Raw genomic sequence first — 24,847 nt, forward strand, 5'->3', positions numbered from 1 at the left:
GCCTCTACTTGACTAGCTCGTTAATTAAAGATGGTTAAGTTTCCTAGCCATGGACATGTGTTTTCATTTGATGAACGGGATCACATCATTAGAGAATAATGTTATGGACAAGACCCATCCGTTAGCTTAGCATAATGATCGTTCAGTTTTATTGCTACTGCTTTCTTCATGACTTATACATGTTCCTTTGGCTCTGACTATGAGATTATGCAACTCCCGAATACCGGAGGAACACCTTGTGTGCTATCAAACATCACAACATAACTGGGTGATTATAAAGATGCTCTACAGGTGTCTCCGATAGTGTTTGTTGAGTTGGCATAGATCGAGATTAGGATTTGTCACTCCGTCTATTGGAGAGGTATCTCTGGGCCCTCTCGGTAATGTACATCACTATGAGCCAATGTGACTAATGAGTTAGTTGCGGGATGATGCATTACGGAACGAGTAAAGAGACTTGCTGGTAACGAGATTGAACTAGGTATGATGATACCAACGATCGAATCTCGGGCAAGTAACATACCGGTGACAAAGGGAACAACGTATGTTGTTATGCGGTTTGACCGATAAAGATCTTCGTAAAATATGTAGGAGCCAATATGAGCATCCAGGTTCCTCTATTGGTTATTGACCGGAGATGTGTCGCAGTCATGTCTACATAGTTCTCGAACCCGTAGGGTCCGCACGCTTAATGATCGGTATTATGAGTTTATGTGTTTTGATGTACCAAAGGTAGTTCGGAGTCCCGGATATGATCACGAACATGAAGAGGAGTCTCGAAATGGTCAAGACGTAAAGATTGATATATTGGAAGGCTATATTCGGACATCGGAAAGGTTCCGAGTGATTCGGGTATTTTTCGGAGTACCGGAGAGTTACGGGAATTCACCGGGGAAGTAATGGGCCATACGGGAAAGGAGAGAAGGGCCTCAAGGGGTGGCTGCGCGCCCCCATGGGCTGGTCCGAATTGGACTAGGGAGGGGGCGGCGCCCCCCTCTTTCCTTCTCTCCCTCTTCCCCTTCCTTCTTCTCCTACTCCAACTAGGGAAGGGGGGAAACCTCCTCCTACTAGGAGTACGAATCCCCCTTGGGGCACGCCATAGAGAGGGCCGGCCCTCCCCTCCTCCACTCCTTTATATACGGGGGAGGGGGGCACCCCATAGACAAACAAGTTGACAATTGTCTTAGCCGTGTGCGGTGCCCCCCTCCACCATAATCCACCTCGGTCATATCGTTGTAGTGCTTAGGCGAAGCCCTGCACCGGTAGCTTCATCATCACCATCATCACGCCGTCGTGCTGACGAAACTCTCCCTCGACACTCAGCTGGATCTAGAGTTCACGGGACGTCACCGAGCTGAACGTGTGTAGATCGCGGAGGTGCCGTACCTTCGGTGCTAGGATCGGTCGGATTATGAAGACATACGACTACATCAACCGCGTTGTCGTAACACTTCCGCTTACGGTCTACGAGGGTACGTGGACAACACTCTTCCCCCTCGTTGCTATGCATCACCTAGATGGATCTTACGTGTGCGTATGAATTTTTTTGAAATTACTGCGTTCCCCAACACTTCGTAGGTAGATCAACTAATTTGGAGGCGCACATCCTCATTAAGGATGCTTTTAGTCTTGATTATGGGCGCCATTTGTGGATTATAAACCAACCAGACCTTCATTGTATTCCTATGAACCTTTTTGATTAAATAAAGTGTGGCGTGGTATATTTCTGGGAAACCACCACGCATCAAACATCTGTCCCCGAAATTGTGCGGCGCTCTGCTTTGCCGCCACTCCTTGTCACGACTGCTAGCGTGACCCCACTAGTCAGCAGCACGGCAGCGTCGACGGGCCCAGACGACACAGGGTGAAAGACTGGCGGGCCTGAGATGGGCTGACCAGTGGACCAAGCATGAGGCCCTAGTGAGTGGAGTGGGTGGTGTGGCCTGCGTGCCTGGGTATTTAGGGGAGTAGGCGAGCCGATGAGGAGGCATCGAGAATTATTGTAAACGAATTTGAAGAGAGAAATGAAGCTGCTCTTCGTCCTCATCAGCCGATCCCCTTTTCCCCATACTCTCCCTCTCTACTCCTAACCCTAGATCGAGGTCCATAACAAGTGGCATCAGAGGTCAGTCGCTCTGGAGACAGCCTACCCCCGCCCCCGCTACACCACCAAGCAAGCGCAGAAAACGGCGGCCATGGAGGAGCAGATCACCGCACTCGTCAAGTCCGTCAACAAGGGCCGCGCGGCCAACGATGCACGTCTGGAGGCGATACAGGCGTCTCTCAAGCTGTGGCGACCAGCGGTGATGAATCTTCAACATCAACTCGATGAACTGCGCACACAAGTGGTACGGATCGCTTTCACCCCGCGCTGGCTGATCCGAGCGGCGCAGAAGGTGATCCGATGGCGGATCCGGTGGCGCGTCCCGTGGCGGCACATCCCAAGCCTGCCACGACGCACCACAGGCCAAGTGGCCACGACGACATCATCGAATCCGGGGGATCGGCTCACAGGGTGGTCACCACCCTGGTGCCTCCTCCGGTCAAGGGTGTGTTAACTCTACCTCCCCTTGAACTTCCTACAGATACATCAGTAGGTGTCGTTCAGGAGCAAGAGCAGCACTCGCCACACGCGCCTCACTCTCCTCATCACAGTTGGTCTCTTCCCCGGCTTGATTTCCCATCATTCGACGGGGACACAGCGCATGGGATTCAACAAGACATGTGGGTTCGGGTAGCTACTTTACACTTCTCGGGCAACACAGCGCGTTGGCTCCAGGTCCAGGAAGCACATCGTGGTTCCTTTACTTGGGAGGAGTTGTGCGTTGCCGTTTGTGCTAAATTTTGCCAAGAACAGTATCAGGCTCAATTGCATCAGTTTAACTCTCTTAGGCAGTTGGGTTCAGTAGCGGAATATTTGGAGCAGTTCGAGGAACTTAGTTTTTGATCCTCTGTTTTTTACAACTCAGTTTTTAGATGGTCTGAAAATTGATATTAAAGCCAGTGCATCTCTGCACCGTCCCTAGGACTTGGATATTGCCTTTTCTCTTGCCACGTTGCAGGAGGAGCTCTTGGCAAGCATGCCACAGAAGGATCGGCCGTGGCACGAGTAGGGTGCACCCCACGCCCCGATTCGGCCGTTATTGGCTTTGGGCGCACCTCCCCCATGGCCAGGGCTGCCAGTGCCCCAAGCGGCCGCTGAGGATCGTCGCGCATTAGACGCGGCGCGAGCACCGGATCATCGCCAATCGCGGCACTCCGCAACTACAGGCGTGCCCGCGAGCTCTGCTTCAAATGTGGGGAGCATTGGGGGCAAGGCCACCAATGCGCTGCCACGGTCCAACTTCATGTACTTGAAGAGCTATGGGAATGCTTCAAGCTGAAGTGGACGATCGGCGCCGACACAAATCGGATTTGGAAGAGGAGCAACTTATGTCAATATCCAAATTAGCCACAACGGGGGCAACGACACCCCGCACCGTCAGACTCCTGGGTGCGATCGAAGGGCATGAAGTTCTCATACTTGTGGATTCAGGGAGTTCTCACAGTTTTATCAGCGAGGTGGTGGCAGAGTTGATTGTTGAACAAGTGTTGCTAATGGATCTAGTGTCAGTCAAAATTGTAGATGGGGGTGTGCTCAAGTGTTCTGGAATTATACCATATTGCAAGTGGCAGACTCGGGGGTACAAGTTCTCCACTGATTTTCGCATCTTGTCATTGGGCTGCTACGACATGGTGGTAGGCATCGACTGGTTGGATCAGTGTGGACCAATGTTGGTCGACTGGGCAGCCAAAACATTGCAGTTTGACCGGTAGGGGGAGCAAATTGTGTTGAAGGGGCCGCAACCACAAGTCCAACAAGTGCAGCAGGCCACTTTGTCGCAACTCCTCAAGATGGAACATGGCAACTCAATTGCGCACATCATGATGATTTGTGCAGCAGAACATCAAGAAGGAAACGAGCCAGTGCCTTCAGTGATACAACATATCCTCAATGACTTTCAATTAGTGTTTGCAGAACCGACCAATCTGCCTGAGCACAGAGAATGGGATCATGCCACCCCCCCTCATTGCAGGTGCAAACCCCATCAACATGCGTCCGTACGGATACACACCGGAGCAAAAAATGAAATAGAAGCACAAGTCAGAGAGATGCTTCGCCTTGGACTTATTGTACCCAGCAACAGTGCCTTTTCCTCGCCGGTGTTGCTGGTCAAAAAGAAAGATCAGACGTGGAGGTTCTGTGTGGATTTCCGGCATTTGAATGCCATCATAGTCAAAAGTACTTACCCAATGTCAATCATCGATGAGCTGTTGGATGAGATTGCTGGGTCCAAATGGTTTTCAAAGCTGGATCTACGTGCAGGGTATCACTAGATCAGGCTGCGTCCAAAAGATGAACATAAAACAGCCTTCAAAACTCATTTGGGCCAATGTCAATTTCGGGTGATGCCATATGGACCGGCCTATGCGCCAGGCACATTCCAAGGGAGCATGCATATTGTACTCGCTCCCATGCTGCGCCATGGCGTGCTCATCTTCATGGGTGATATCCTTGTTCACACAGAAGAATTGGAGGCTCACAAAAAGTTGCTGCGACAAGTTCTTGGTCTCCTATATCAACATGGGGTCAAATCCAAAATGTCCAAATGCACCTTTGCGCAGCAAAAGATCAGTTACTTGGGGCATATCATCAGTGACCAGGGAGTGGCCACGGACAACATCAAAGTCCTGGATGTGCAGCAGTGGCCTGTTCCAACCAATACAAAAGAACTCAGGGGTTTCTTGGATCTAGTTGGGTACTACAGGAAGTTCGTTCGGTTCTTTGGCGTCATCAGCAAGCCGCTCGGGATTTTCCTTGCAAGATGGGATCCTGAAGTTTCACGGGCGCGTGTGGATTGGGAAAGACCCTGACATACAGTAGAACCTGATCAGAGCGTTGCACTCCAGCACGGCAGGCGGGCACTCGGGATTTAATGCTACTCACAACCGGGTCAAGCGCCTTTTCGTGTGGCATGGGATCAGTGGCGGATCCAGGATTTGAAGCTATCCAGGGCGGACTTATAAAGGATTCAAAAAATCAAACCATGATGCAATCAAAGAAGAAATAAAGAAAATTAATAGGCCAAGTAGTATGATTCCAGCAGGACGATCAACATAATTAATTGTTCGAATTAGTTTCATTCTAAGAACTAGGAGAAAAATATATGACACCACAAAATTTATATAAACTAGAGAATACCCCACGCGTTGCTGCGAGAATCGATTGCAATATATTTCAGTGATTTGATTGTATGAAGTTTCCATAGTTGAATTAATAATATATGAACTAAAGCTAAAAATAAATATATTTATTGTACGTCCTCCATCTCAAAATAAGTGCCTCAACTTGATACGAACTTTAGTATAAAGTTGTATTAAGATTGAGACACTTATTTCGGGACAAAGTTCGTATAAAGTTGATGCACTTATTTTGAAACGGAGGGAGTATTTGATTATTGTGTAGTCAAAAAATATTTTGAATATAAGTGGCATAACGTAATGGAAAACTTTTTTCATGCATTTTGAGTGGACCTTTGATGAGGTGGCATGTGAGGTGAAAGGTGTGCATGAGATCAACTAATAATGGAATTTTTTTCGCATGCATGTAGTGGTGGGCCTTTGATGAGCTGGCGTGTGTGCATGTTGAGATAAATAGAATAGTGAAGATCAACTTCTTATGTATATAGGATTCTTATTCTGACTTCTACTTTATCCCCAAATCTCTAATCTTCAAGTCTAATTGGTAAACATGTAAAAAGTATTAATATTAAGGTAAATATTATAGCATAATCTTGAATTTATTTTTGGACGCCCTAGGCAGGTTCAATGTATGCTTGATTAAACAATTTGAGGAACATTAGCTTGCAAATTGTTCGTATGAGTTTCTTAAATTAATAATTCAGGAATATTAGCTTGTAATTGTCAGACTCTTGGAAGGTTATCTGTAATTCTGACCTTAGAATTTTTTTTGAGGGGATTTGCCCTTAGATGGGTGGCTGGACCTCCGCGCGAGAGTGCCCCTGCCGCCGTCCTTCGTCCTTCGCCTGCTGCTGCTCCTTTCCCCACGCCTCTGCTGCTCCTCCTATCAACACTGTTGCTGCTCCTCTGCTTAAAACTGCTGCTGCTTCCTCTTCCCACGTCTTTGCTGCTGCACTGCTTGCGCCCGACCTCTGCTCCTCCCCTCGTCTCTTCTACTGCTGCTCCCTCTTCCCTGCTGCCCTTCTCTCAATTCCACGCTGCTGCTCCTTCTTCTCCTCATCAGCCGATCCCCTTTTCCCCATCTTCTCCCTCTCTACTCCTAACTGTAGATCGAGGTCCGTCCTCATCAGCCGATCCTCTTTTCCCCATCCTCTCCCTCTCTACTCCTAACCCTAGATTGAGGTCCATAACACTCCTCTCCCCGAACAACAATGGCGGAAGACGGTCTCAACGACTACGAGCGCCTTCGCCAGGAGAACATCCGGCGCAACCAAGAAAAGCTTGCCCCCCTCCGCCGCAAGGCCGACGAGCTCTCCGCCCCCATCCGGCTCGCTAAACCTAAGCGACCGTATCAGGTCAGGCCCAAGGCCCCGACGGGCCCCGTCCGCTCCTCCGGTCGCGCCCGCGGCATCGCTCCCGGCAACCTGCCCCCGGATCTCAGCCTCACACCCTCGCTCGCCTCCTCCATCCTCGGGGGCGGGGCTGGGACCAATGTTCGTGCGGCGGACGACTTCAATGCTGGGAGGGGCATGGTGCTGATGCGCGCACACGTGAGAAACGTGGTGCCCTGTAGCATAGAGTCGATGCGGGTCCTCCCGCTCGCCGACCAGACCGTGGTGGCGGCGGGGGACAAAAGGGGGAATATCGGGTACTGGGACGTCGACGGTGTCTCGGAGGATGCCGACGGTGTGGATGGGGTCGTCTTCAGTTATTGGCCACACAAGTGCCCTGTGTCAGCAATCGTGGCGCACCAGGTGGCACCACACAAGGTGACCTTCCTTCGGCTCTTTTTTCATATTCTTGGGACTCCTCGTTAGAGTCATCCAATAGGTGCATCTGCTAATCATGATCAAGGTAGCTAAATTAGGTTGGATTTATCCCATTTCCAGTGCGCAAATAGTTATTTGGATGTTGTATATCTCATTGAATGTTCTCTATCAATTGTAATTCTATTTTGTGATGTATTTCATTTACTTGGCTACAGTTTTACAGCTCTAGCCATCAGGGTGAAATTTGTCTTATGGACTTTGAGAAGGAGAAGTATAGTATGGTTCATTTATGGGAGTGGCCTGTTTATTCGCTTTGTCAAGCACAAAATAGTGCCCGATGCCTATATTTTGGTAATGAAAAGGGTGGCCTGACACTTTTCGATGAGCGTGAGGGTAAGGTGTTAACTACATGGGATGTGCATGAGGAGAGAATCAACTCAATAGATTTTCATCCGGAGAAGCCACATATGCTTGCTACGAGTTCAAAGGATCAAACAGCCTGTATATGGGATGTGAGAAATATAAAAAGGAAGGAGCCAGATAGCCTGAAGGTTTTCAAACTTAAGAAATCTGCTCAGTCAGCTTATTTCTCACCTAGTGGCCGCATGTTAGCAGTAACAAGGTACTTTATTTCTGACCATTTTTTTACCCTTCAACTTGCTTAGAAGGTTCCCCTCCCTCTTTGATTTAAGAAACATGTTTCTTGAACCACCGTTATGTCATGGCTAGACTCAATAAATGCAAGTTACTGTTAGATTTTTTGCGAGTTGTGCAAATATATCGCTAGACTAGCTAAATACCCGTGCGTTGTTACAGTGACAACAGTAAACTATATAACGCATTAGGAAAATAGTGCCTTGTCCCTCATCGATTATCATGTACGCCTCGAAACCCACTTTATCCGTGCGACATCTCATTCTGTTATGCCTACCATGCAAAATATCAATGTGTTGATCATTCCTTCGATCCTTGCGACTACACATGTTGGTTCTTTCATATACAAATATCTTCATCATGGAATTTGTTCCCACCGTCTTTCCCAGAATTAAGTACATAATTTGTGCAAGAGCCGAGAGGAACATTTGATATATAATCAGCATAACAAATCAATCTATAGAATGTTGCAAAATAAGTAGGACTTGGGAAGATATCCATCGGATTTGGACTAACCAGGCCATTCAAATATAATTTTTTATTCCTCTTTCCCTTGTGTTCCTATTTGGCTAAGTCCTGGAGTTAATTGCCTTTGTCTGGTCAAAGCAAGTGCAGAAACTTCAAAACCATACTGTGTTGGAGACATTGAAAATGAAAGATGGACAACACGTCAACATCTTACAATCTGATAATGATATATAAGAAACATATACCCGAAGTTGCCTGCATGCTTTGTCATCACTGAAGGGAATTTGAACAACACAGGGAGACTGGTGAATACTGGATGATAAATTATTTATATGCAACAACACAGCGTCAAGTTTTCAGATCATGTAATTTATCAAGCAGGCGTTCATTCAGTTTTCAACATTAGTTGAAAAACTACAATTCTCCCGCTTGCTTCCTCTCCGGAAATCACCATTTCCCTTTCTTCCTCCCAACCCTGAAGAAGATAAAGCATGACGATGGTACATCTCTGTCCTTCCTCGTCTCTGCCTCGGGCTCGCAGCTGCTTTTGTTACACATGCACTCTTTATCCAACTCCAATGAATTGTAGGTTCTTGTTGCTTCTTAGAAAAAATTGCTACACATGAAGGCCACGCCTTAATATAGATAATTAAACAAGGGACATGTGGTAATCTCAAAGTCCTTACAACCCACAAACAGAAACAGTAACGTGAACAAATGTGCAATTAGCTTTCCTCTGGCTTCACATCAGTGAGTACAAAACCCGACGCCAAAGTTTTTTTTTGGCAAAGGGCATAGTAAGAAAGCAGGGAAACATGTAAAAATAGCACCCATCTGTTGAGCACTCGCACATGTGGACCATCCTGTTGCACCAGCTAAATGCCTGCTGACGAAAACATGGTCGGGCCCCCCTTTTCGAGCTTCCTCTCGACCGTGTACTCGGGAGATCTTCCTATCTTGTCCTGATAAGATGAAGGAAGTTACCATCAATTTTTGGCTCTCATTCGATACAAGATTGACAGTTTGCCGTATGTGTTTCACTTCAGCTTGGACAGATTCTGTTGTCGTTCCAGCAGCCTGCACTGCTGCTGAATATGCAAACTCTTTCTCCGTATAGTATTTACTTCAACCACATGCTTCAGATTTCCATAGAAAAAAAGGCTCCCGAACACATAGGTTTGCATCATAAAACTATAAAGCTATCAGAAGCATTGTAGTGGAGTAATCACGTCCATCAGAATAACAACCATCCTAATTCTGTTAATTTTTTCTAATGATGCAGCATCCACATAGTTCTCTTACAATAGAAATAGTATGTCAACACCTACAATTATTAGTAAAGGACCTACATACAATCTAAGAACTAAGAAAGTACATCATGTTTTAATTGACTCTTTCTGCCGGTAGCATGTTCAGTTGACTCTGCTGAATGTATATATCTGTTAAAGTTTATTATATTTAGAAAGTAATGTCTACCAAACAAACCTCCGTTTGAAAATTAAAATTGACAAAACAATGTGTAAATTGGTATATTTTTCTGAAAAATAGCGACACTAAAGCTATTGTGCTGCAACAGTAGCAATATAAGATGACGATGTCTTAATGTGTAAAGAAATCTGATTGATCTCCTTGGCATCCTCCTATAGCTGGAACATGGGCAGAAATCACATATTTGACCTGAAAGCCAAATCAAATCACAAACTGACCTCGTTTCAAAAAAATTTCACTCTGCTGACCCTTTCGTGTGGCGCCCGACAGCTGGGCGCCACACACTACTATGCAGCGCCTCTCTCTTGGGCGTCGCACCTCGTGCCAGCGTGGCAGCCCTGGTCCAGTTGCGGCCTCACAGACAGCACTGCAGCGCCTCAGACTTAGGCGCCACACTTGTAATGTGCAGTGCCTAGCTCTTGGGCACTGCACATTCTGTGTTCCACTTAGGCTGGCCCCACCCTCTCTCTCATCCCACCCCCACCCCACACACCCCACCCCACACAAACCCTTAGCCTTGCGCCCCTCCTCTCTTCCCCTCTCCCCCCCTCTCAAATCCTTCTCAAATCTTGCAAATCCGAAGTATTTGACCGTGGATTTCGAAGCCAACCCCTCCCTTAAGGTAATCTCCTTCGATCCCCTCGTTTTCATCCATAGGAATTGTCACATTTGCTCAAATATTGCTACTTTGGGGAAACCCTAGTTTTGGCTTGGATTTGCAAATTTGTATTGAATCATGTTATGTTTCTTTGCTAATTTGGGTTGGTTAGGCTTTCATAGTATGCTAGGGTTAGGGTTATGTGTGTTTGATGTTGGTGTTAGGGTTATGCTATGGTTAGGGTTGTGGTTATTGCTAAGTGGGGTTGGGGTTATTAATTCATATATATGTTATGGCATATGTATTTTGTGCAAATATTTTTTGTTAAGTACTTACTTGATATATGTGTGTTTTTATTATTGTAGGGATGGGGAGAACATGTGTTTATGTTCATCATGTGGATAAAGAGGCCTTTTTGAAAGGCAATGTTGAGCCGGACCCGGATGAGCTTGACATGGTGTTTGAGAGTAGTCCAAGCTATGCGGAGCTCTTTGGACCAAGTGAGGAAGGATTTGAATTGGATGGACCCAAGTGACGTTGTTGAGTTCGAGGGAAGGCATAATGTTGGTTTTGGAATGCGCATCCGTTGGAAGACAATGCCTGTGAACTCCGAGCAACGTTGGGTTGTATACAAGGAGACGGTTGCCGAATCTCTAGACAAGGTTCTTGAGTTATTTGCCTCCAAGAAGGTTGAGTCTACTTTGAATTTGGACTTGAACCGGAACCCCTCCCTGTTGGTTGCTAGCACTCCACCACCCATGAACCAAGATCAAATGAGTGAACCTCATTTCACGCAACAAGATTGGCCAACATTGAGCCCGACTCCAAACAACCAAAATGAAGGTTTTGAAGAGGAGAATGATGAGTACGAGGAGGATGACAACGAAGTTGATCTCCATGACAACAATGTGGGTGATCTCGACCAATATCATGTGCAAGAGACAATGGACCAATCCATCCCTTTTTCCCGTGCATATGCATCGGACTCGGATGACGATGGTCCCGATGAAGAAGTTGATGAGGAGGGGTTCACACCGAAGGAGGCCCAAGCATTCAAGAAGGTATTCGGGCGGGATCACAAGACACCATTGTTTAAGGATCTTAGTCTCGCGGATGAAGCCGTTGTGGATGGTGGCAAATGCATATCTCTTGGAGCTAGGCCAAGTTCTCACCGTGATTTGGAAGACGGGAAGAACGGGATATATCCCGGTTGTGAGTCAATCCTTCTTGGAATTGAAGATGTGGCTCGACAACTACTCGGTTACGCATTATCGTCCACATAAAGTGACCAACTCAGACGTCAATGTGCGTTACACGGTCAAATGTGAAGTGCCAAGTTGTCCATGGATTGTGCGTGCAAGGCCATGGAAAGGAGGTCCCACTTGGCGCATAGTGAGTTGTCTACCAAATCACATGTGCCGGCACAAGAATGCGGATGACAAGCTTGTGTACCAACAACACAGACAACTCACGTCCGAGTTCATCGCTTATAGGCTTTCCAACCAAATATCCACACTTCCAACAATGAGCATCAAGAGTGTCATTGACCTTGTGAAAGCCATCTTTCATTACAAGGTGAAGTACGGCAAGGCATGGAAGGCAAAGCAAGCCGCATTCAAGATGTTGTATGGCAATTGGGAGGAAGCATACAACCGACTCCCTAGGTTGTTGTTAGCTATGGCCACCACAAACCCAGGCATGGTTCACGTGGTTGAGCCTCATGGGCACCAAACATTGATTCACAACGGGAGGACCGTCCGAGTATTTGGCCGTGCATTTTGGGCCTTTGAGCAATGCATGAGGGCTTTTGAGCATTGTCGGCCCGTCATCGCCATTGATGGCACGTTCTTGACTGGACAATACAAGGGCACTTTATTGGTTGCAATAGCAAATGATGCCAATAATCGGGTGTTGCCTTTGGCTTTCGCTTTGGTTGAGGTGGAGAACAATGATAACTGGGAGTGGTTCTTGCGTCAATTGAGAACAAGGGTATTACCGGCTGAAAGGGAAATTTATGTCATATCGGATCGCCATCCAGGAATTCTAAATGCGGTGGTGGTTGACATTCCCGGACATAGAAAGTTGCACCATCGATGGTGCATGAGGCACTTTTGTGCAAACTTCTATAGGGCATGTGGTATCAAGGAGTTGGCCGATGATCTTCAAGATTGTTGTCTCGCTTTCACCAACAAGCGGTTTGCCACATTGTTCAATGCATTGCTCAGACACAAGAAACTTGACCCCGGTGGTCATGAATTTCTCAGTAAAAACATTGTCGAAAGGAATATGTGGGCACGTGCTTTCGATGAAGATGGCCGGAGGTACGGTCAAATGACAAGCAATATGGCAGAATGCTTCAATAAGGTGCTCAAGGGTGTACGTGCATTACCCGTGACGGCAATAGTTCAATACACATTTGACAAGATGAATGGATACTTTTTGAAGTATTCAATGGAGACGGATAAGCAGATTGCTGGTGAGAACAAGGATAAGCACAAGTAATATTTCCCACCAAAGGTTGAAGAATGGTTGGACTTTCAATCACGAAAGGCAGACTCCCAAGAAGCTATACTATATGACGACAACGAGTGGAAGTATGAGGTGAAAGAGCCTAGAGGAACCACAAACGATGGCCACCAACACGGAGGCCGTGCTTTCAAGGTCTCCCTAACACGGTGTGATTGCAGCTGCATGAGGCCATCGTTGCTTCATCTCCCATGCTCGCACTTGTTAAATGCAGCCCGTGTTAGGAATGTGGACGTCAATCACCCTCTTACCGTGAGGGAGTCCGAGTTCTCAATGATGACGGTAAAGAATACATGGGCTCCCCGGTTTCAGCCATACTTGGACCAATCACAATGGCCGGAGTATCATGGAGTTCAACTATGGCCGGACCCGGAATTGAAGGTCGTTAGACGGGGAAGACGTAAGACAAAGCGTCTTAGAGGTGACATGGACGGATGGGGCCGTGGTGGCGGTGGAGAATACGGCACCGGCCAATTCCAAGAGCCTCGTGAGCAATCCCGTTGTGGGGACTGCAGTCATGGGGGACACAACACAAGAACTTGTCCCAAATCAAGAAAAAGATCAAAGAAAAATGATGCAAGCACAAGCCAAGCAAATGATAGCCAACCAAGTCAACCAAGGAGTAGCCAACCAAGTCAAACAAGCCAACGAGGCACTAGGCAACAAAGAGGTCGTGGTGGTGGTAGAGGCCGTGGTGATGGTCTTGGCCGTGGTGAAGGCCTAGGCCGTGGTGATGGTCTAGGCCGTGGTGGTGGTGGTAGAGGCTGTGGTGAAGGCCTAGGCCGTGGTGATGGTCTTGGCCGTGGTGGTGGCAGAGGCCGTGGTGGTGGTCTAGTCTGTGGTGGCGGTAGAGGCCATGGTGGCGGTAGAGGCCGTGGTGGTGGTCTAGGCCGTGGTGGTGATCTTGGCCTTGGCGGCGGCCGTGGTGAAGCAATGTTCACTTGGCTCAATGGACCATTGCCGTATGTGACTTACTATGATCTTGTTCTTTTGGCTCAATGCTTGTGTTGTCATTTTGCATTGTGTGACTAACTATTATATTGACATTTTCATAGGTATGGAAACAATGAAGGGGGTGGAGGACACGAAGGCGGAAGGTGAGCTCCCTTGGTGGTCGGAGGAGGGAGAAGAAGAAGAAGATTGGACAACTCTATTGCTATGTGTGTATGAGTATGTGATTTGGATATGATTATGTGCCATCTATGTGAATCACAAAACATAAAAATCACTTTGTATATGAAAATAGCAGATAGTGCAGCGCCTAAGGCCGAGGCGCTGCACATTACAGTGCAGCGCCCCTCCCTTAGGCAACAGAACCGTTCCAGGAGCTTTTGCATCCAAAAATTTGCTAAGTCAGTCTGCAGTGCCTAAGGGAGGGGCGCTGCACTGTAATGTGCAGCGCCTCACTCCTGGGCGCTGCACAGTACAGAGCAGCGCCTATCCCTTGGGCGTTGCACACTCACTTAGCATTTTTTTGGGCAGAAAACATACTGGAAGCTTCTGTTGCTCTCTGGACTGGGATGTCCAGTAGTGCAGCGCCTAAAGGGTAGGCGCTGCACTATGGTGTGTGGCGCCTCTCCCTTAGGCGCTGCACGGCTGGACATCTATTTGCTGCACTCACCCCCTCCCCCCCCCCCCCCCCCCCCCCCCCCCCACCCCCACACAAACCCGAAGCTCAGTGCCTCCCCTCTGCCCTCCTCTCTCCCCCTCTCAAATCCTCCTCAGATCCGGAGTATTTGATCGTGGATTTCGAAGCCAAACCCTCCCTTAAGGTAATCTCCTCTGTTCCCCTTGTTTTCATCCATAGGAATTGTCACATTTGCTCAAATCTTGCTACTTTGGGGAAACCCTAGTTTTGGCTTGGATTTGCAAATATTTGTTGAATGATGTTAAGTTTCTTTGCTAATTTGGGTTGGTTAGGCTTTCATGGTATGCTAGGGTTAGGGGTATGTGTGTTTGATGTTGGTGTTAGGGTTATGCTATGGTTAGGATTGTGGTTATTGTTAAGTGGGGGTTAGGGTTAACCAAGAATTATCGGTTTTGTAGGCATGGCTTCATCCGGTTCCATGACGAGGCCACCGTGTGCTAACCAAGAAGACATGCCGAACAAGTGGGAGGACGCATCTTTGGACAAGGTGAAGGAGAAAGATGCCAACATCCCGCCATGTTGGTGTGGAGATGTTTGCAAGGTGAAGGTATCCACCGACCGAAATAAATCATGGACGGAAGGGCAGAGATATTTTGTATGCCCGAACTATGGTTATGATCGTGCACTTCCAACTAACGCCTATGACCAACCACCGGTAAGTTCGAGAAGTAAAATGTTACTATCAAATGTGTGTCAACACTAACAAAAATTTTGTATGCAGTAACCGCCTCCTCTATGCAAGTACTTCACGTGGATAGATCTTGAAGTGCGAGAAGATGTCAAAAAGGACCAATACCAAGATTGTCTTAGGCGGCAACGGTGGTTCGAAGAATCGTTTCGAAGAGGCTTGGAGGAAGAGCATCGTCAGAAGGAGAGGATGGAGCGGAAGAAACGAGAGGAGGAGAGGGCACGCCAAGCGAAACTTGCTCGTCAGGAGGAGAGGGCAAGAAAGCTTGCAAAGGCTCGCGAGGCGCAAGAGGAGGACTCGGCCCGTGAAAAGAAGGGGAAATGGCCTCGCTCTACTCAGTAGGGACTTCGCTTCGGTGCACTCGTCGTGAACTTGTGAGGGCATGTGAGATGTTGGTGAACTATCTTCTAGGGCAAGCTGCCATTTGTCATTTGTAATGAATGTGTCGTGAACCATGTCGTAGTAATGTTTGAATTGTCTTAAGTTATGAACTCGTCGGCATAAAATTTTTGTTTGTTCAAATTGTTGTGATGATGCAGTCATTGTAAGTATTATGATGTTCCGGTGAAATGAATGTGCTGTCAACTCTGTTTTTGCAGTAAACAACCGTGCAGCGCCCAGAACAAAGGCGTTGCACTGTTCTATGCAGCGCCGAACGGACGGGCGTCACACTGTAAAGTGCAGCGCCTTGCTCTGAGGCGCTGCACTATGACTTGGTAATTTTCATGGATCGTCAGTGCTCAAAGCCTTCTGTGGCCCTATGGGCAGCCATGGCTAGTGAAGCAGCGCCTATGGGACGGGCGCTGCACTGTGAGGTGCAGCGCCTAGGCTTTGGGCGCTGCATAGTACAGTGCAGCGCCTGACTGTCAGGCGCTGCAGTGCTGTTAACTGCTAAACTGCAGAAACAGATTCCATTTTGGCAAATACAAATACTGAACAATTCAACTGAACAAAGACAACATCATTTAGGACAAATACTAAACAAAGACAACTAATAATTTGAACATCACATCATTTAGGACAATTCAACGTTACTACTAGTTCGGAAACACAAATACCACAATAATAAGAGTTCACCAACATATAACATAACCCAACAAGTTCATCAACCTAACGAAACGGCTACAAGAGAGAACTTCCATAGTAACAAACACTAATGCCTTCCGCGCGTGTTCCTGGTGCCACGCCTGCAGGCAATCTTCTTCTTCCTAGATGGACGAGCCTCCTCTTCCTGCACTTCCTCCTCCGCCTCCGCCTCATGATCCAAGCTAGCCATCCGCGAGGTCCCTACGACCACCTTTGGGTTGCCTCTGTTGTCAAAGTCGTTGGGCGTGTACCGGCGTCTGGGCTGCCTAGGCTTGAACACATATGGGGACCGAAGTTGAGCGTCCGCCAAAGTCATGTCATCATCAAGCTCATCGCCCTATCACACAATCAAACAATATGGTGAAGACCGACGTCGTAATCAAATGAGAATCACATCTAAAGGATTAGTCATACCTCTTGGGTGACCGCACCCTCATCATCCTGATAAGCATATGAGGAACTCACATCGTCCCTCTGATGGTGAGATGAGGGGTCTGATGGTGTACCAGACCTAGAGGCAGATGGTTCATCAATTTCGGGATCACGGCAACCGAGAAGATTCGATAACCGCCTTAACTTCCTGGCCTGACGCTGTAACATGAACAAGTGTGGAAGATATGAAACTCCGCAACATAGACTACCTCTCATAGTGAATGCGATTTGTACCTTGAGGAATGCTCGTAGTGGACCATCATCATTGCCTTTTCCAACCGGTGTTTCCTCCAGAATAGACTGGCTCTCATCAGCTGCTTTCTTGATCTCGGTGCACTGCGGATGAGAAAGAATGAACACGTTAGCCATTCAAACATGTGTAATACGGCCAACGGGAAAGTAAAGAAGAAACACTTTACCACATAGTTAATCACCGGAACAGCAGGGACTCCGTGCCCTACCCTGACATCTCTGTTGTACTTCCCCTTTGATAGATCCTCAAAGTTTACGGGTTCTTCAAGAATATCATCATTATATGCTGGCGGGCATATCTCAACTCGAGTATTTTCAAGAAGCCATCGTATGTAGTTATCAAAAGCAAGTGGACTATGCTCACGAAGCTTGGCGCGTGCACTGCTACGAGCTTCCTCCACACAAAGCTGGAAGCGGGTAACATACGAAGCATGATGCTTGTCCCAGTCCTTTATCTTCCGCTGCCTTCTCCTGTCCAACCTGCATGGTACAAAACCAAACATTAGCAAAATCAAGGAGTGACAATGCTTAGTCAATACGGTTCATGCTGTCTTACCTATGAAGTGCTTTGTCCGTATCCACCCATTCCAGCGGGTGAGGCTGGAACAGACCAAACTGACGACACACGCGATGTGGCAAATGAAACTCAACAGCCCAGTTGCATATCAGTGGGCATCGCATACGCCAGAGATCCCTATCCCGCAAGCACATCGGGTTGATGGTAAACTCTGGGGTGTACCCAAGTCTGTCATCGGCGCCATATGGCTGCCATTCCACCTATGAAATAGGGCAACAATGCAAAATTGGTGAATTTTTTCAGGCAAACATGAGAAATGATTGAAGTAATGACCTCGTTACCTGCTCAGGCGTAATCGTCTCCAACTCGGCAACGTACTTCTGGTACATGAGATTGACATCGTTCGTCATCTCGGAAACCACATCCCACTTGTAAGCCCAAGTGGGGCGCCGTAATTCGTCATCTTCATCTTCATACCAAGGATTAAACCTGACGCTCTTCGGGCGTCCAACAGGCAGACGCTCCCAGCTCCATACAGAAAGTAGAAGCATATTACCACCAATGCCTGCACTATCTGTGATCCTGCAACACGCATCGTCCAGCTGCATATGAAAGAAAAACAATGTTAACTTGACAGCAAGCTTGCATTGCTAATGAAGAAATGAGTTGATCACAAAACAGACCAACTACCTGTCGGTACAAGTAGGCAAGAGTCGCTGAACCCCAGCTCCATTTGCTATCGAAGACGGTCAACACCTTCAGCCACATCCATGGAGCGTTCTTGCCAGTGGAGTCAGGAAACAAAGTCCTCGACACAACATACCACATGTAGACACGAGCATGTGTCTGGATCACGTCATCAGTGGCATCCGGAGGGCACGTCGCAAAGTGAGTTTGAATCCACGTGAAAGCAGCTCCGGCTGCTTTCCTTTCCTTCTTCTTCTTCTCTTCTCCCTCCTCTACATCAGCCTCAGCCTCGATAGGAGCCATACCGATACGAGCAATCATCTGCTCGCGCCACCCATCAGAATTGGTGCTCATACAGAGAGGCATCCCGTCGATAGCAAGACCGGTGATCAACGAGACATCCTCGAGCATCACGGTCATCTCCCCAGTCCGAAGATGGAAACTATGCGTCTCCGGCCTCCACTGATCAGCAAGAGCGGACACCAGGGGAGCATTCAGATTCGGCGTGGACCGGCTGACCAACTGAATCCACGGGAGTAGTCCTTCCTTCCTGATGTACGGTGTGTACCGCTCATCGTAAGGCATGGCAGGACCAGAGACCCCGTGATACCGAATCTTCAAAGGTTCAAGCTTCTGCAAAAAACAAGTAATGACAAATCTTAGGGCATGTAAATTTCAACTTAAGGCAAAATATTTAGATTACTCGTTATTACCATCTCCTTCTCACGCATCATGTAGGCCCGGTGTTTCGTGTCATAGACATCGTCGAGAAGCCAAACCATCCTTACAAAGTTCAAACAATAAACATATATGAGTTCATCTTCATCTCAAATATCGGTATACACTAAACATCTAATATGTGTTCAATTAGAAGAATCTCAACATCTCCTTCTCACACAATGAATATGTCATATGTGTTCAAATAAACTCAACATCTAATATTTCAAATAAAATCAACATCTAATATATATCTAAAAAAACAGATCATATATCTCTACAAAACTCAACATCCCATTGTTATCTATATAAATAGGCATCTCATATATAAACAAAACAATCTAGGGTTTCACTAACAAGAACTATATATTGTGAACTAAGCAACAACACTACGGTACTACCACTATGACTACACATCCTAAATCAAGCAAATCAAGGGTTCCATCAAATCTTGGACAAATCTCTAAAATGGCAACAAATTTACGGAGGAAAAGAAAGGGAACGGAGGAGTTTACCTAGTAGGATGGATTGGAGATCGAATCCACAGATCAAATCTTCAGATCTGAGAGGGATGTGGGGGGGGGGATTCGATGGGGGCGCCGCCGCTGCTCTCTGTCCAGAGAGCGGAGAGGGGGAAGAATTGCCTGGCCGGGCTGGGCCGATGCGCTTTAACTCACTGTGCAGCGCCCAAGAGCTAGGCGCTGCACATTACAAGTGTGGCGCCTAAGTCTGAGGCGCTGCAGTGCTGTCTGTGGGGCCGCAACTGGACCAGGGCTGCCACGCTGGCAGAGGTGCGACAACCAAGAGAGAGGCGTTGCATAGTAGTGTGTGGCGCCCAGCTGTCGGGCGCCACACGAAAGGGTCAACAGAGTGAAAAAATTTCGGAACGAGGTCAGTTTGTGATTTGATTCGGACCTCAGGTCAAATATGTGATTTCTGCCTGGAACATGTATTAAAAGTATAAATCTTTATTATCATCATTCAAAAAATCTCAATTACCTTTGCGAAAAGCATATCCCTAGGCGGAACTCTGTAGTGAGGCTTTGCCTGTTGTACGGTGCAAATTCTGTTTTCGCACCAGCAGCTTTGAGTCTGCTGCTGAATATGCGAAGTCTTTCTCCGTCCAGTGTTTACTTCAACCACATGCTTCAGAGTTCCGTAGCAAAAACGGCTCCTGAACACATAGGTTTGCATCATATATAGAACTATAAAGCTATCAGAAGCATTGTAGTGGAGTACTAACTTCCAGCAAATTAACGTCCACCCTAATTCTTTCATTTTTTTCTCTAAGAGTAAATTCCGGTTTTTACCCCCTATTTTGATATTTTTGACACTAATTACCCCATTTAGCCATGTTTCATCCATTTTACCCAATTTAACAAAAGTTCTGCCACAATTGACCCTGTTTAAAATTTTGTGAGCGTTCTGACCAACATGTCTCAATTGTCAGGTCCACTTGGCATCCCACATCGACCGTTTTTTCCTGCCTATTTTCTTCCTGCTGGACCGGTCCTCCCAGCTTCTCCTTGACCGGGAACAGGACCAGCCCGATGGAGGTCACTCGCGTCGCATCCAACGCACAACGCCCGAGTCGGCCCTGGGCCACGCTTGCCTCCAGTCGGTTCTTGCTTGTGTTGCCTGTCCCCTATCGATTGCATCGCCCGTCTAGGTTTCCAACCCACACACATGCTAGGCTCGCTCGAACCTTGGGTTGGGGATTGTCAGGCAGCGGTGATGATGACGGCGGTGGCGGCGATGAGTGCTGAGCGGCCGGCCATGCGATTTCATACCTCCTCGAGCAGGGTTGTATGGCCGCGGCATCCAAGCAAGAAATGACCCCGTGGAATCCGATGGCTCCGTCAAGCTCGCCGACGTTGGCATAGGCGCGTCCATGTACATGATCCCATCAGGCTATGACCAGTTCATCTTACTACTTTGGCGACATAGCAGGGACCCCATGAGGATGTGCTTAGTTGATGGCGGGGCTATGGCGATGGCTGGTCCAACAAATTAGTGAGGTTGGTGAACAAACAATCCCTCTCAGTCGTACCCCATTCCACAAGATTTTGACCATATCTATCATAGCAATTTGTGTAGTCTGATATTTTCCCAACTCATGCATTAGCCGGCGAGGCGTTTCATTAGGACAGAATTAAGATGCTTATTGAAGATCATGTGTATACATGTCACCCTTCTGCAATGTGTAGGAGCTAAGAAAGGTGAAGACTGACAAGGTGTTTGTTGTGTAGCCTGTCATTGCCACTGCCACTGTTTGGTGTATTCTGTAGTTTGTGTAGTTGTGAACTAGTGAAGCTATCTATAAATGGGAAGCATTATTCAATCCTGTTTCGAACATGTGAATCCAGAGCAGTCTATAGCCTATATTAATCAGTTTTGACAGTAGTGTGAAGCAGAAATACGATCTGTTTGGCAAAAAAGAGATAATTCGACAGCATGATCCTTGAATAAGGAGACGAATTGACATCATGACCCAGGGAACAAATAGGCAGAAATAGTTGTCATAACACAAATCTTTCGCATTTTATTTTCATGATCTGTTGCAAATAATAGAGAAGGATCTATTTTATAAATAATAGGAGAATACCATCAACTCCAAAAAATAGACAGGGTAAATAGGCACAACACAATTGGACCTGCCGGTTAGAATGCTCACAAAAAATTAAACAGGGTAAATTATGGCAACATTTCTACTAAATAGGATAAAATGGATGAAATCCTGCTAAATGGGGTAATTAGTGTCAAAAATGTCAAAATAGGGGGTAAAAACCGAAATTTACTCTTTCTCTAATAATATATCATCCATGTTGTTCTCTTACATTGTACATAGTATGTCAACACCTACAATCATTAATTCGGACCTATATACCATCTAAGAAAATGCAAGCATGTTTGCCGACTACTTTTCTGCGGGTAGTATGTTCGATTGAATGTGTGTTGATTATCAAAAAAAGTACATATATGCTGAAGTTTGACTGTATTAGAAAATAAAGTCTACAAAGCAAACCTCCGTTGTCTGGAGAGTCTTTTGCTAGATGTGAATGAAACCTACATGCTATACATGCAAAAATATTACTGAACGAAGTGACTACCGTGAGTTTTTTTCAATGGCCTGGCTCACTTCCACTAAGGTATAGCTGTAAAAATGTACAAAACAAAAGTACAGATAACTTCCACCCTGTAATAATGAATATATTTTTCTCTAAACAGTAGAATGTGAATACCAATGCTAACAAAACTGAACCTGGATAAAATTGGAGTGAATTGGGTCATGCCGATAGGCTTAGGGAGCAACTACCCTGTCACATTTCCCCAGTACCTCATCTTGCTCTCCATGCTCTCCCCTTCTTCCTTAGTCCTTACACCAATGCCACTACTTAGTTTCCTCCCACTTCTCTATAGCTCTTTCTGCACCACCACTGCCACGCCTCTTTCTTCTCTGCTGTTGGTGGTGGCACAACCATCACCGTCGCTTTTGGAACTCCACTTAATTATTAAGTATACCATGAGTAATGCATTGCCCCAGATTGAGATTGATCATGTTGTTGCATTGACAAAATAATCTGTATTTGGGATATTTTAAAAAATAGCAGTTGTAAAGATATTTTGGTGCAACAACAGCGACAGAATTCTGATTGATCTCCTTGGCATCCCCATATGAGTTGCCTCCTCCGACCATGATGACACCACGCCGCCACTAAATTATAAGCAAGCTTTACCCCATGGTGTTCACCTTGTGAGAGTTTCACCATCTTCTAGGCCTGATCGGTGAGGGGATGGTATTCGGCGGTCACCTTTAGGCAATTTTATCAGATGCCTAATAATATGCCAATTGAACCACACACGGATGAAAAATCCCATATATCTGTCCAGATATGAGGGCTGATGGGATCCCTGATGATCACTAACAAGAATGGAATGTTCCAAACGGAAACTGAAGGGATCAAGATTTAACAGAAGATCAAACCTGATAATGTAGCATGCAGCGGCTGGAGACTCCTGACACACGCCTCCGCTGCTGGTCAACCATGGGTCAGCAGCGCCGGTGCGTGCCGACCAAAGGGATGAAGAGACCGACGAGACAACGTACATGTGCAGAGAAGCTCCGGCGGAGGGAGCCGCACATAACTGCCAGGCGGAGGATTGGCTTCGCACAACTCGTTGCCATGGCCTCCTTCCATACGTGACGGTGGAGGGTAAGATGGGATCCGCACCGCCCCCCGCCGCTGCCTCCTTCAATCCATGACGATAGAGTGGCTCGAACGGTCGTCGCCCTGGGGCTCGGGCTATGGCCAACCTAGAGAGGGAGGGTGCCGCGCGGTCGCGAGGAGAGGAGAGAGCCGGGTCGTTCGGGTTTGTGCCAAAGAGATCCGGAGATGAGATGGACAGGTCGGGTAGAAGGTGGAGAACGTGTGGGCTACCGTGGAACGTGGGGTTCTATTTCCTGTGATTTTTTTTCCAGCGAGGCGGGGGAGTAGCATGAGAAGGTCGAACCGTCACGACGTTCGATTCTCCTTTAACAGTAGAGATTTTTGATTGGCACATCAACATAACTCGATATCATTTTAAATAGTTTTTGTTATGCTGTGACTTTTCATCCAATATTCTCGCAACATTGCGTGGGTATTTTCATCTCGCATTAGTAGTGCCTAGTTTCAGAATTAAAATATTCTGCACTGACATCTGGATGATAAATCTGTTTTTCTGGATTATTTCCTTTCAAATGACGTTATTCTCATTGTATGCAGCTCCAGCTCCAGCATTTGTGGTACTGTCCGAGTATTTTGCGTGGATGACTTTGAAAAGTCGCATAGTGTGGAGTCTAATAACCAGACAGGCATTTGGCCTTCTGCATTCAAGTATGACAGCTCGTCTCACCTCTTCTTGTGATCTTAAATGAATACTATTGTATTTGTTAATGTAATTGATCGAACAAGATTGAATGGTTGCAGGGTAATCTAGGGCTGGAACGACACCGACCTATATGTTGGAAACATGAGCAAGGGAATAGACATTATCTCAGTTGATGTCAATGACAGTGGCCTCTCTGTTCAGAACAGCTCATATCTTAGGAGTGAACACATGACATCCATTCCAAACCGGTTTTCTGCACACCCATATAAAGTTGGCTATCTTGCCTGTTCAAGCTGCACCAGCAAGGTGTACCTTTGGACCAGAGCTTAAATAAAAAAGATTTCAAGTAGCTAACTTGTGAACTCTTCCTGGCTTTGTTATTACCAAGTCATTCTTGGAAGATTATCTGTATTTTTGGTAGTTGTAACACCTAGTCTTCCTTGACATCCTGCCCAAGAAATGTATAATATTTAGTACTAAGTATTATTCTACCATTTGATATTTAAGATGGTGGACCTGCTAAGTGTTGTGCTACGAGGAATAGAATCTCATGATGCCGATATAAAACCATATTTAGTGTTGTCAAAGTACATGTTAGTATCATTGCACATGCAAATACAAGTATTGCTGATCTCCTACTATGACAATGCTATAACTGATTTGGTGTGGTATCATGATCAGAGTATTGCTGATTGCTTGCAATTTAGTGCAAGTGGACCTGCTAACTCGGACGTCGTGAACCTGATTGCCCCAAGAAGCCATTCGCATGTCACCGACTGCTCCCTTGTTCAAGATTGTCTTCTACTTTATTGTACAGACAAGCTGATTGATTTTAATAGATTTATTAATTATTCCTTGATTGTTTGACAGTAATCTATAGTTACTTAGTCAGTATTTGGTTCTACCTTACTTTGGAATTATATGTAGTTTTTGGTAGCAATTAAATATATTCTTAGAACCAGGAATTAAGTATAGTTGATACTCCCTCCATCTCAGTTCTCTTTTCTATCCTCCACATTTCGTAGGAAAATAAACATTAGCTTAGACTCAATGAAAAAAAATCCTATGATGTGAATCAAAGGGCATTGTTCTTTCCTATTCATAGTCATCTCATTTCCTATGACTTTTCTATTCCTATGATTTTTCTATCCTATGAATCAAAGAAGGCCTCAGTGTATACAAGGTCACTTCATATTTACGTCTA

General features: G+C 46.5%; 2 protein-coding genes across 4 annotated transcripts; both read left to right on the forward strand.

Annotated features, from left to right (window-relative positions):
• Nucleotides 1-6,044: 6,044 nt before the first annotated feature.
• On the forward strand, nt 6,045-24,233 carry LOC125550189 (DNA damage-binding protein cmr1-like). Of its 2 annotated transcripts, XM_048713129.1 has the most exons (4): nt 6,045-7,010; nt 7,226-7,632; nt 23,538-23,648; nt 23,742-24,233. In XM_048713129.1, exons 1-4 carry the CDS (start codon nt 6,453-6,455, stop codon nt 23,749-23,751), a joined length of 1,086 nt encoding a protein of 361 aa, XP_048569086.1. In that variant the 5' UTR covers nt 6,045-6,452; the 3' UTR covers nt 23,752-24,233. The 2 variants fall into 2 exon arrangements, with proteins under 2 accessions (XP_048569086.1, XP_048569094.1); XM_048713137.1 differs by lacking the exons at nt 23,538-23,648; nt 23,742-24,233 and adding an exon at nt 10,584-10,932 and having other exon boundaries at nt 6,047-7,010.
• On the forward strand, nt 11,056-14,062 carry LOC125550178 (glycine-rich cell wall structural protein 2-like). 2 transcript variants are annotated; one of them, XR_007301546.1, is made up of 2 exons: nt 11,056-13,706; nt 13,800-14,029. XR_007301546.1 is itself a non-coding variant. In XM_048713117.1 (2 exons), exons 1-2 carry the CDS (start codon nt 12,910-12,912, stop codon nt 13,843-13,845), a joined length of 843 nt encoding a protein of 280 aa, XP_048569074.1. In that variant the 5' UTR covers nt 11,069-12,909; the 3' UTR covers nt 13,846-14,062. The 2 variants fall into 2 exon arrangements, 1 of the variants encoding a protein (XP_048569074.1); XM_048713117.1 differs by having other exon boundaries at nt 11,069-13,706; nt 13,800-14,062.
• Nucleotides 24,234-24,847: the final 614 nt, after the last annotated feature.

This window comes from Triticum urartu, chromosome 1 (assembly GCF_003073215.2).
Source record: "Triticum urartu cultivar G1812 chromosome 1, Tu2.1, whole genome shotgun sequence".
NCBI lineage: Eukaryota > Viridiplantae > Streptophyta > Magnoliopsida > Poales > Poaceae > Triticum > Triticum urartu.